Below are 13,514 nucleotides of genomic sequence, written 5' to 3' on the forward strand. Positions count from 1 at the left end.
AGGATCCATCAACTCCACAGCCCCTTCCTGACCTTCAAAAGCTAAGTCCCTCTGTGTGCCCCCCACTATGTGCAGAGCCCTATTTCTGTCTCTTTGAAGGCTCCCCTGACCCAATCCCACACACGCACACACACCCACGTAACACAAGCATTTCTCAGATGCCGGCAGAGTGTTCCTCCACCCCTCATTCCAGACAGTTAACAAGCCCCCAGCCAGGCTGTTATCTATGCTTCTGGCCAACTGACTACAGGTTGGAAGTTCCAGTGATCTCCTCCTCAGGTTTGATTAATTTGCTGGAGCAGCTCGCAGAACTTGGAGGGAAACTTACTTACGTTTACTACTTTATTAAAGTATATGATAAACAATACGATAGGGCAAGGTCCTGGAGAAAGAAGCGTCCACCCTTGTGGGGCCTGGTTCAGTGGCACGTAAAAGTATTATTTTCCCCAAACATGGAACAGGGAGGGAGGGAGGGAGGGCGGGCCAAAAAAGCTAACCTCTTAGGTTTTCATGGAGGCTACATAATCATGATTGACCAAGTCATTGACCATTGGCTGATTCAACTCCAGCCCCCCTAGTGAAGGTCGGGGGGACAGAAAGTTCCAAGTCTCTATTCACACGGTCCTTCTGGCACCCAGCCCCCACCCTTGAGTGGGATCCAAAATTCACTGTCATTAATAATAAGACAACCAATTCATCTTCATATCTTTGAAATATTTTCAGGAACTGTGAATAAAGATACAAAATAAATCCAAACAATATATTTTGGTCATATGAATGACTATATATATATATATATATATATATATATACACATATACACACATACACATATGTATACGTGTATACATATATGTGTGTGTATATATGTATATACACACACATTTATATATGTATATATATATACACACACACATATATATTTTTTTATGCTTATTTATTTTGAGGGGGGCGGGGACCATGAGTGGGGTAGGGGTAGAGGAAGAGAGGGAGAGAAAGAATTCTAAGCAGGCTCCTCACTCAGCACCGAGCCCTACACGAGGCTCGATCCCACAACTGTGAGATCACAACCTGAGCCTAAATCAAGAGCCAGATGCCCAACCAACTGAGCCACTCATATGCCCCAAATATGTATTTCTTAGAAATCATATTGCACTGTCACACTGAATTGTCCCACCAGTAGCCAGTGACTCCATGGAGGGATCTTGCTTTTATCTGTTAGTTTCCAGATACCTTCCCGCACAGTGACTAATATTAAGAATAAGAAAAACTGGGGCGCCTGGGTGGCTTGGTCGGTTGAGCATCCAACTTCGGCTCAGGTCATGATCTCACGGTCCGTGAGTTCGAGCCCCGCGTCAGGCTCTGTGCTAACAGCTTAGAGCCTGGAGCCTGCTTCAGATTCTGTGTCTCCCTCTCTCTCTGACCACCACCACCCCACCCCCCCCGCCTGTTCATGCTCTGTCTCTGTCTCAAAATAAATAAACATTAAAAAAAATTGTTTTTTTAACAAGAAGAAAAACTTACTAATCACAGTTGGGAAATATTCAGGACCAACTAATTAGACTGCAGACTGGTGAAGAAAGTGAAAGAGGGGCACCTGGATGGCTCCATCAGTTAAGCATCCACCTCTTGATTTTGGCTCAGGTCATGATCTCACAGTCATTAGACTGAGCCCCGTGTCAGGTTCTGCACTTGGCATGGAGCCTACTTGAGATACTCATTCTCATATTCTCTCTCTCTCTCTCTCTCTCTCTCTCTCTCTCTCCCACCCCCCCTCAAAAAAGGGGAGGGGAGGAGAGGGGAGGGGAAGGGAAGGGAAGGGTGGGTCAAACCTTTGTCCTGCCTTTATAAACTGTTGTGCCAGGCAGCCAAACAGTGAGGAGGATTCTTCTCTTTATAAAAGTATTCCAGGGACGCCTGGGTGGCGCAGTCAGTTAAGCGTCCGACTTCAGCCAGGTCACGATCTCGCGGTCCATGAGTTCGAGCCCCGCGTCGGGCTCTGGGCTGATGGCTCAGAGCCTGGAGCCTGTTTCCGATGCTGTGTCTCCCTCTCTCTCTGCCCCTCCCCCGTTCATGCTCTGTCTCTCTCTGTCCCAAAAATAATAAAAAACGTTGAAAAAAAAATTTTTTTATTAATAAATAAATTAATTAATTAAAAAAAAGTATTCCAGCAAATAAAATGAAGGAATAACACAATTAGAACATCATCATTTTACGATCCCTGATGAACCAACAGATCTGGGCACTGGTGACAACCAGACATTATGTGCCTCCCGGTGAGGAATGTACAACCACCTAAGAGGCAATCATGAAAAATGAAATTGAACCAGAATCTGATCATGGTCCACCCACTCATTTGGAAATACAGAGAACAGAGAAACATGTTAAACCTCAGGGGTGTGATCAACAAAATCCAGATGGTGGGAAACTCTATGGGGCAAATAACTTGTTCCTTCAACAAATAAACTGAAAGAAACGGAGGCTAGTAGCCTATAGATTGAGAGAGACTAAATCACAATGTGTGAGCCTATGGAGATCCTGATTCAAACCAACTATTAAAAAAGAGACAGACACCTATTTAATAGGAATACTGAGTATTTGATGATATTATGGATTCAACCATTAATTATTTTAGGAATGATGGTGGTATTAGGTTCTTTTTTACTTTTCAGAAATCTTTACTTTTTAGAAATACATTCTCAGACATTCGTAAATGAAATTATATCATGCCTGAAATTTGTTTCAAAACAACATAAGAAGTGGTTAACAGTATAAATAAAATAAGATTAGCCATGTGTGATGATTTGTTTAAAAGAGGTGACAAGTACTTAGGGGTTCATTATACACATTTGTATATGGGCAAATTTTCTGAAATAAAGTTTAAAAAAAAAAACAGGTGGAAAGGGAAAAGGAGTGACTCAAAGTCTACTGAATACCAGGGCAAGTGCAGAGAAGGGAAAATGATCACAGGTGGGGGTGGCAGCAATTGGAAAGAAATTATTTTATCACAAAGACCTCTGTTAAAGAAAAGACACCAAGGGAAGAAAGATTCGGGACACAGCAGAGTGCAGAGGTTAACTGAAACACGTGTGCACAGGACTTTCAGCAGAGCATTAAAAGCACAGACCCTGCAGTGAACACTGCCTGAGTTCAAATCCTGGTTCCACAACTCACCCTGTGCCTTCAATTCCTCAGATGTTAAAAAAAAAAAAAAAAAAGGACAAGAGTAGTCTTTACTTCTGAGGACTTTTGTAGAATTTTATGAATTAATACAGTTCTCCTAAAACAATATTTCACAGAAGCTCTCCATAAATGTTAACTGTTCCCTGCCTGATCACCACCCTCCCCACTACAGAGATGGAAACACAGACCCCTAAGAGGTGAAGTGTCTTGCTTAACAACAACCTTAGAACCATCTCTTACGCTGAGAACTTACGGTAGATTCGCTGGCTATTCACAAAACACATTTCCCTTTCCTGCTGGACGTGTGGCTAGGCTACATTTACCAACTTCCCTTCTGTGTGTCTGACTTCCAGACAATGAAATGTGGACTAAGTGATTGGATACCTCTTCACCCATCACAGGCCCTGTCCCCAAATCCCCCACACCCATCTCTCTCCCCCATCTGCCAGGTGGACATCAATGCCCAGGACAATCCTGGAAGTCAAGAGATTAAGCTTCCTGTCCCAGAAGAATAAACTGTTAATGCCTTAAGCCCCTGAGATTTCAGGGTTTATCTGTTATAGCCGCTGACGCAACTTCAGTTAACATACTTTTCATGGACCCACCACAACAATCGTTACTCCTCATTTTACAGACAGGAGAACTGAACCTCGGAAAGGGTCACGGTCACACAATTATTAAGTGGTGCATCCAGGATTTGAACCAGCACTGGCTTAATACAGAGCTCAGGCTCTTAAGTGTCAAAAGACCAGTAAGTGGAACCAGGATTTCTAATTTACAACAGTTACATTTAACATAGAATTGTGTTACGTGTTCCTGAAACACTCACTTTAATCTCTCAGAAGAGTAACTAGAGAAGTGTTACTACAAGCACAAAGATATAAATATTCCCCCAAAAGTTTAACTGAGGTTTTTACAAGAAATACATTGGAATAAGACATTAAAAAAGAGAGAGAGAGAGAGATGTACATTAAAGAGACCACACTTCATTTTCCTTGCAAGCAGCCCATAGTAGAAGTTTTAATATTTCTTAATGTTGATTTCTTTTGAGAGAGAGAGAGAAAGAGAGCACATGCAGGCAGAGGCAGAGAGAGGGGGAGAGAGAGAATCCCAAACAGGCTCCACGCTGTCAGTGCAGAGCCCAACACAGGGCTCGAACCCATGAACCGTGAGATCATGACCTGAGCCAAAATCAAGAGTCAGGTGCTTAATCGATTGAGCCACCTAGGTGCTCCTATAAGTTTTAGTATTTTAATCCAACTTTTCCCACTTGATTTTACCTGAGCCATCCCTATTTATTGGAAATTATATAACATGATCTTATAACATTAGTAATTTTTTTTTTTAACGTTTATTTTTGAGACAGAGAGAGACAGAGCATGAACAGGGGAAGGTCAGAGAGAGGGAGACACAGAATCGGAAACAGGCTCCAGGGCCCTGAGCTGTCAGCACAGAGCCCGATGCGGGGCTCAAACTCACAAACCGTGGTATCATGACCTGAGCCAAAGTCGGATGCTTAACTGATTGAGCCACCCAGGTGACCCTAGTAATTTTTAAATAGGATTTAATAAATGGAAAAATCCTTTTATTTCAATCATCACTGAACTGGATCTCCATCATTAATCAATGTGCACCTACAAAAGATGTACAAACAAAGTTATAAAACTGTGTTTACAGCATAATTCTACCTAAAACTATTTTCTTCTATACATGTACATCTCTTGTCTACAATTGAAAAATATCTGGAAAGTAATGCAAGAAAGTTTCCAGTGATTACTTCTGGAGAGCAGAACTGAGCTTGTGATTTATAACTTTTGATAGACTGAATTTATGATGAATATAATACTTTCAGAATAAGAAATACTTAAAAATATATATTATCTATGGTTTATAGTATGGTAAAATTATCAAATTCCCAAAATCCCAAATTACATGATGGATAGTGAAACATGTAGGTTGGGGGGAAAAAATATAACTCTTTATAATGAACATATCATTTGATCAATTTCACCCATCTATATGGATACAAGTGTTTACACATCTATAAATAAATCTATTTTTAAACATTTAACTAGTTAGAAAAAAATTATAGCTCTTCATAATGAATATATCATTTGATCAATGTCACTTATATGGAAATATGGATATAAATGTCTTATATATGGATCTATAAGTAAATCTATTTTACGATTTTATTAAGTTTTTTTAAGTAAGCTCTATGCCCAACATGGGGCTTGGACTCATGACCCTGAGATCAAGAGTCACATGCTCTACCATCTGAGACAGCCAGGTGCCCCAAGTAGGTTTATTTTAAAACTCTTAAATACACACAAACAAATAATAAGTGTATTCTAATCAGGGGGTTTTGACAACATTTAACCAAGCACATTCATTTTTATGAAATTCTGTTGTAACCTGGAGAATATCTGGGATTGTATCAGGAAAAACAATATATTAGAATTATAAAGCAGTTCTCTTTGGGGGCCCAAACTTGATAATGTTTTGGAGACTATTTTAGGGTTCAGGCTTTCTTCAAATGTTTCAGACCCTTCACAGAAAAGAGCAATTCAGAATTAAACCTCATTTGTCAAGGAACTCACTGTGTCCTAAACACTGTTCTAGATTAATGTAAAATTCTATCACATTCATCAAAATAGTATTTGTGAAGGGTCCAGGGGTTATTATTATTGTAATTAAATATGCTAAGATACATGTTCCTTAATCTAGAATTTTACGCAACTGTATAATTCTGAGACAGGAGACAATTTATTATTATTATTCGGGTTAATTGAATGGGGGTGGCAGGCAGACCATTATAAAGATAATCCAAAATAGTAAGCTTTCAAAATAAATTATATTTGGCTTTAAAATGTCTTTTTAACCCACTTATTTCAGTATAAGAAACTTTGATAGTTTGAAAATTCTAAATCAAGGAGCACCTAGGAGGTTCAATTGGTTAAGCATCCAACTCTTGACTTCAGCTCAGGTCATGATCTCATGGTTGTGAGATCAAGCCCTGGGACAGGCTCTGCACTAACACAGCAGAGCCTGTTGGGATTAATTCTCTGTCTCTCTCTCTGTCTCTCTCTCTGCCACCCCCCAACTCATACACACACACACACACACACACACACACACACACACACACACTCTCTCTCTCTCTCTCTCTCTCTCTCTCTCTCAAAAATAAAAAAAAAAAGGGGGCGCCTGGGTGGCGCAGTCGGTTAAGCGTCCGACTTCAGCCAGGTCACGATCTCGCGGTCCGTGAGTTCGAGCCCCGCGTCGGGCTCTGGGCTGATGGCTCGGAGCCTGGAGCCTGTTTCCGATTCTGTGTCTCCCTCTCTCTCTGCCCCTCCCCCGTTCATGCTCTGTCTCTCTCTGTCCCAAAAAAATAAATAAACGTTGAAAAAAAAAATTAAAAAAAAATAAATAAAATAAACTTAAAACAAATTCTAAATCAAAACACGTCCAAAAGTAAAACCACACTATGAAAAATGATGATTCAGCAAAAGTACAAATTATATGTTTATCCTTTTTTTGTTCCCCAAACAAAAGGTCTCACATAGTTATTACTGAGCCAACCCACCAGTGCAGAAGGACAGTAGAAAAATCATTCCTCCAATAAAGCACGTCTATTGTCCAGGTAGCAGTCATGTTCACAGAGTGACCGGGGTACAAGCATGTGACCTCCATGCAGCACAAACGTGTACCACCTCACGTGCCATCCCTTATAGGCCCAGCCTGGTTCTACTCCAATGCCTTTTCATGGGAGCTGTACCTGACTTTATTACCATTTTCCATCCAAATCCACTGGGAAACAGGACAGTTCTGCCATTGTTTCTTGGCCAGGAATTACTTGACGCTGAAAGTCCATGAGAAGATACGGCAGGAAGCAGTGAAGCTCACAAACCATGATGGCGGAGAAAAGGAGACAGGGTTATGTTGATCCTTAACCTCTCCCCACCACCATTCCTGCCACTGTCCTCCTGTAAATCTAGAAATAAGCCCCAGCCCTACCTCCAAATGTCCTTAATTCCTGAACTTGCTTCCTTCCTCTCTAGACACCATGCAGTTTAGGTTCAGAGCCAAAGTTCTCTAGAAAGTCCGGTTAGTTGGGGCGCCTGGATGGCTCAGTCCGTTAAGTGTCTGACTCTTGATTTCGGCCCAGGTCTTGACTGTGTAGAGCCTGCTTGGGATTCTCTCTCCCCGCCCCTCCCCCACTTGTGCTCTTTCTCTCTCTCTCTCTCTCTCTCTTTCAATAAACTTACCCAAAAAAAAGCATTAGAAAGTCTGATCAGTCATTTATGCCTATACCTCCTCTTTAATTCACCAGCGGACTTCCTGCAAGCTGGTTAACAAACCCACTGTTTCACTGATACTAGACTGGCCGTCAAATCTACCAGACACTCGATAATCTGTCTTTACCTTCCCCCACACTCATCTCTAGAACAACGGACCCTGGGCATTACACACGTTCACACCAGAAATCTCTATTTCTTGGCTTCTCTGGCTGTCCCCTCGGCCTCTACAATGTTTCCTTCCGACCCTCTGTGAAACTACTGCTGCTCCCTGGAATACAGTTCCAAACCCCCCTCTCCTCTAGACAGGTTCTTCTTCCGACCGTGTCCACCTTTACACAGTCTCCCAGCTCTCCAGTCCACACCCACCACCCACACATCCAAACCCCCTGAGACCATCTTCACCTGAATGGAATACAGGCTTGCTAAATTCAACAGACCCCAAACTGAATCTGTCCTCACCGTGTGTACCCAGTTTGTTCCATCCACCTAGAAATTTAAATCATTTCAGATTTCTCCTCCTCCTAAACAACCTATTTATCCTACCTCTGAAACCTCTTTTCAACCAGTTACCTCTTCTTCATCCACAAAACTATCTCACGTACTCGCTCCTCTCACACCTGCCGACACTCAACAACTTCTAAGCTCCCTCCATTTATCCCTCATACTAACGCCAGACGGATATTTTTTTCTTGCAAATAGGACAGCATTATCCTTTTTTCATCTCTCAATGGTCACATACTCTGAGTCTTACAGAAAGACAAACCTCTTACTAGAGCATAAAAGACCCTCCACGATGCAACTTACGCCAACCAGTGTAGCTTCATTTGCTGTCACTCCTCTACATGTTACACTTTCATCGTATTTAACCTTTTAATTAATTTTTTAATGTTTACTTTATTTTTGAAAGAGAGAGAGAGAACAAGAGAGCACAAGCAGGGGAGGGGCAGAGAGAGAGGCAGACACAGAATCCGAAGCAGGCTCCAGGCTCCAAGCTGTCAGCAGAGAGCCCAACATGGGGCTCGAACTCACGGACCGGAGATCATGACCTGAGCCAAAGTCGGATGCTTAACTGACTGAGCCACTCAGACAGCCCCATCATATTTAGCCTTTTATCTCCTCCCTCAAAATTCTGTGCCTTTACATGTGCTTTTTTCCCTCTGCCTAAAATAGGTTAGGACAGTCCCTGCAAGCTTCAGTTGAAGTGTTACCTTCCTTTCTCCCAGGAAAGCTTCACGTAAGCCTCGGAGGGCAGTGGGCTCCTTCTCCGGCTCAGCACTCAGACACATCTCCAAATGGATCTCTACTCCTGCCCCTTCACCCAACTTTAGAATTTTTGGCAAGGATCTTCTCTTATTCTGCATTCAAATCTTCTCTAACTAGCAGGTTACACACCATGAGTTGAAAACACTGTAAGTCAAAAAATGTGTTTAATGCAACTAACCTGTCAAATATCGTAGCTTAGCCTGGCCTACCTTAAACATACTCAAAGCACTTGTGTTAGCTTACAACTGGGCAACATCATCCAACACAAAGCCCATCGTACAATAAAATGCCGAATAGCTCGTATCGTTTATTAAACACTGCACTGAAAGTGAAAACCGTAAGGAAAGATGGTACAGGTACAGGTACAGTTACTGACGGTTCCTGACCCTCCTGGTCACGGGGCGGGCCGGCTGCTGTGGCCTGGGTACTGCTGCTGAAAGCGTCACCAGACTCTACGGAGAGTGTCACACCACAACTACCAGCCTAGGGCAAGACCCAAATTCAAAATTCAAAGTATGGCTTCTACGGCACGCATATTGCTTTCGTGCCACCAGAAAGTCAAGCAATCCTACGTGGAACTATTGTAAATGGAACCATCTTAAGTCAAACCATCAAAGTCAGGAACCACCTGTGCTTCCAATGCCAACATACATACAACCTCACAAAACAATCATAATAAGTACCAAATAAATAAATTCAGGGACTGTCGGACAACACAGAAAAGGTTTTAGTGCATCAGGGACCCAAGACAAATACAAAATTTATACTGAAGAGGCTTTAATACATTGGTATGTACACACAAACACACACATGCTACCCACGCACTCGTAACAGATCATGTCTGCTTCCATAACAAGCTCATTTCTCCAACCTAATGCAACCCTACGGTAATTCTTTGCTGCCGTGTACTGTTCACATTGACTTCAAAGAAACTAATTTAATAACCCATAATCATATAAATTCACATGCCCACAGATATAAAGACAGGAAATTTTTCTGGAAATGTATAAATAAAACAGGTATTAGTGGTTTCAGGGTAGAGCAGTGTTATAGGCTGAATTGCCCTCCACCTCCAAATTCTTACATTGGAGTCTTAAACCCCCAGTACCTCAGAACATGACTGTATTTGGAAAGAGGGCCTTTAAAGAGGTAGTTAAGTTAAAATGGGAAGGTTAGGTTGGACCCTAATCCAAACAGCTGGTGCCTTTGAAGACTGGGACACAGGCACACACAAGAGGGAGGAGCATGTGAGGACACAGTGAGATGGCAGCCGTCTGCAAGCCATGGAGAGAGGTCTCAGAAGAAACGAGACCTGCTGGTACCTTCACCTTGGACTTGCACAGCCTCCAGGATGGTGAGGAAGTAGAAAGGTTCTGTTGTGTAGGCCCCCCAGGCTGTGATATTTTGTTTATGAGAGCCTGAACTAACAGAAGCGGCTTCTAGTGTATAATATTTAAATTGCCTTTACATGTTTTTAAATAAGTTTCCTAGACATGTACATGGTATTTTTTTATGCCAGAAAGAATTATGTAAAAATAGTGGGATTATAGATAGGTCCACCTTCTTCGTGTTGGTCTGTATTTAAAAACCTAACAAATTGCTATCAAATTAAATGACGTAACTGAATATCCTAGACATGAGAGCTGACCATACTCTGACCAGAAATGCCACATTTTATCTTACTATTTTTCATTTGAAACAAAACAATATACAATGTTGTTAAAATAAGATTTTTAATTTTTACCAGCTCCACAAAGGAACGGGAAGAGGTAGACACTGGAGGGGAGCACTGTTGTGAATGACACACATCCCTGGAGCTGAGAGAACTAACAGTTACAAAGCATAGAACAGGCTGATGTACAGAATTCTCTTATTGGGGTAAAAAGTCATTGTAGCAACTGAGGGGCCAATTATCAGACCCTGTGAGTTAGGCACCCTATATACATTGCCACTTAATTCTCAGAACAACCCAGAGATGAAAATCCCCCCCTCTTTTAACTAAGGAAACTTGGGTGCAGAGAGATTAAGTCACTGGCCAGAGTCATACAATTAGGAAGCAGAAGAGCTGAGACTCAAATCCAAGTTTCTAAGGTCTTAAAATCCCATGCTGCTTGATACTAAGAGCCCCTGAATGCTTAACAAATATTTATTAAACACCTGCTATATGTGCTTTGCCAGGTGTACAAGACGAGCCATAACTCAAGTAACATAGTCACTATTCTCAGGAACTAAGAATCTCCTTCACATTCTGTGGCATGTACGTTTTTCCTACCTCTGTAACTAGGTTTTAAAGCTCTTCACAAGATGGGGCGCCTGGGTGGCTCAGTTGGTTGAGCATCCGACTTCAGCTCAGGTCATGATCTCACGGTTTGTGAGTTTGGGCCCCACATCGGGCTTGGGCTAGGTGCTGACAGCTCAGAGCCTGGAGCCTGCTTCTGACTCTGTGTCTTCCTCTCTCTCTGCTCCTCCCCCACTCTGTCTCTCTCTCAAAAATAAACATTAAAAAAAAAATTTTTTTTAATAAAAAAAATAAAGCTCTTCACAAGAGCTGTAACATAAAGGGAAAAACAAAGAGCTTTGAGTTAGAAACCTGAAAAAGTTCTGGCTTTTTCACTTATATAAATCAACAAACTGGATTCTTCATCAGTAAATAGTTGTGGAACAGTAATATAGGTGAAAATGCTTAGAAGAGTACCCGGCACACTGTGGATACTAGAGAAATGTTAGTCAATATGAATATTCATGTATAACCTTCACAGACAAGCAGACCCAGATTTCAAACTTTATTTCATCAGTGCTAAGATTTCTCCAATGGCCTCTTCAGTATTCAAAGATCCCACTCACCTATCATTCTATCCCATTCTTCTATAGGACATACTACACTTAACACTCAAAGGAGGAAAATTAATACTGTGAAGCTTCTTTATAACATAGTCTTCTAGACTAATGGTCTCCAAAGTGGAATAAACACAAAACACTTACATGTCCTAATCAGAGGCCTAAAAATGCTAGAACTTATAGGGAATATAAAATTTAGCTCTCCTACTACTTAATGTATGGACTGATTGTAATAGATGTACATAACATTTCAAAAAAGAAAAATGGGGTGGCCTGGATGGCTCAGTGAGTAGAGCGCTCAACTCTTGATCTCAGGGTCTGAGTTCAAGCCCCATGTTAGGTGTAGAGCCTACTTTAAAAAAAAAAAAAAAAAGGATACAAATGCTGAGGCTATAGATTCAATGTTTTGTTTTTTTTTAATAATTTGAAAGAGAGATTTTATTTCATTTCATTTTATGAGAGAGCACAAGCAGGGGCGAGGAGGAGACGGGAGGGAGGGGGGAGGAGAGGAGAGGATCCCAAGCAGGCTCCACACTCAGCATGGAGCCCGACACGGGCCCCTAGGATCAGATCTGAGCCAAAATCAAGAGTCAGATGTTCAACCAACTGAGCCACCCAGGCACCCCTAAAATTCTTAATAATAGGGAGAGTAATTCAAATATAAGCTTGGAGACAACTGCTTTAGAGCCACAATTATACCATTAGTTATGGTTTAGTTCCATGTGGAAGCTGTAACATACAGTATATTGTATTTTTATTAACACTAAACACGACAAATAGGCCTAGCAATTTCCCAGTTCTGTGCCACCTATCCTTAAGCTGTTCCTTCTGTCTGGGCACCTGCTAACACCTAACTCCTACACTTCTCAGCAAATATATTCATCTTACCATGTAGTCTTTCCACATGTGCATAGTGAGAGGTAGTTAGTAACCACCCTACAAATCTAAAACTAGGAGTTTATAAGTCAAATTATAATACAGAGCTAATATAAGGAATGATGTAGGTAACTTTCTCTTGCTCTAAGACATAATTTCCTTAAAAAGAAAACGATCTTGCTTATCATTATATTCCCCTCTGCACCTCCTGAAGAAACATTCCTCTAGACAAATCTTTCTTTTCTAATTTTTTTTTTTACATATTTATTTATTTTTGAGAGACACAGAGAGACAGAGCACAAGTGGGGGAGGGGCAGAGAGAGAGAATAAGACACAGAATCCGAAGCAGGCTCCAGGCTCTGAGCTGTCAGCACAGAGCCTGATGCAGGGCTGGAACTCACAAACTGTGAGATCATGACCTCCTGAGCTGAAGTCAGATGCTTAACCGACTGAGCCATCCAGACGCCCCTCCTCTAGGCAAATCCTGATCAGAAAGAATACACTATATACAATGCATACTAAACTGATTTTCTTTGTAAATCTCCACTTAAACCTTCCAATAAGAAGTATTCCTCACAAAAAAAAGACATAGTAAATGTGTACTTACGTTGAGACCTAACACAGTAGACACCCAACAACTGCTTTGACAGTGTGGCAATTCTATTTGCATTATGGTACAGAAACTAAACAGGGTGACTGACTTCCTTAGAGAATCTGCTGCTTTCAAATACAGAACCTGGAATTTAGAAATTCTTCTAATATCCTACAAAAGTATATTAAAGTGAACACTTTGTAAACAGAGAACTAAATATATATTTTATTGGCCTCCACTGAATTCTCTCAACTATGCCTAAATTACCCTGCAAAAAAAATGTAAATGTATGTCACCTATCTGTGCTCCCATAATCCTATCTGTATCTTCAATACGACTGAAAATTGGGAAGGTCTCAGAACACCTGCATAACTGTGGAAATAGCCCAAACTCATGTACCCACAATTTTGTCTTGGACAATGAAGTGTGTAGTTGGAGGGGGGAAAATACAGCGTTTTATT

General features: G+C 41.3%; 1 protein-coding gene across 27 annotated transcripts in view; it reads right to left on the minus strand.

The window, feature by feature from the left end:
* Positions 1-13,514, minus strand: part of KMT2C (lysine methyltransferase 2C) — a 288,674-nt gene that overhangs the window by 237,313 nt on the left and 37,847 nt on the right. Inside the window, exon 1 of one of the 27 annotated variants that reach the window (XM_047848678.1) lies at positions 6,975-7,371. The exons of the other annotated variants lie outside the window; for them this stretch is intronic. Within the exon in view, the coding sequence (XP_047704634.1) occupies positions 6,975-7,096 (122 nt within the window). The 5' untranslated portion in view covers positions 7,097-7,371. Of the gene's footprint in view, positions 1-6,974; positions 7,372-13,514 lie in introns of those variants that run through there. 27 annotated transcript variants of the gene reach the window in all.

Source organism: Prionailurus viverrinus, chromosome A2, assembly GCF_022837055.1.
Source record: "Prionailurus viverrinus isolate Anna chromosome A2, UM_Priviv_1.0, whole genome shotgun sequence".
Taxonomy (NCBI): Eukaryota; Metazoa; Chordata; class Mammalia; order Carnivora; family Felidae; genus Prionailurus; species Prionailurus viverrinus.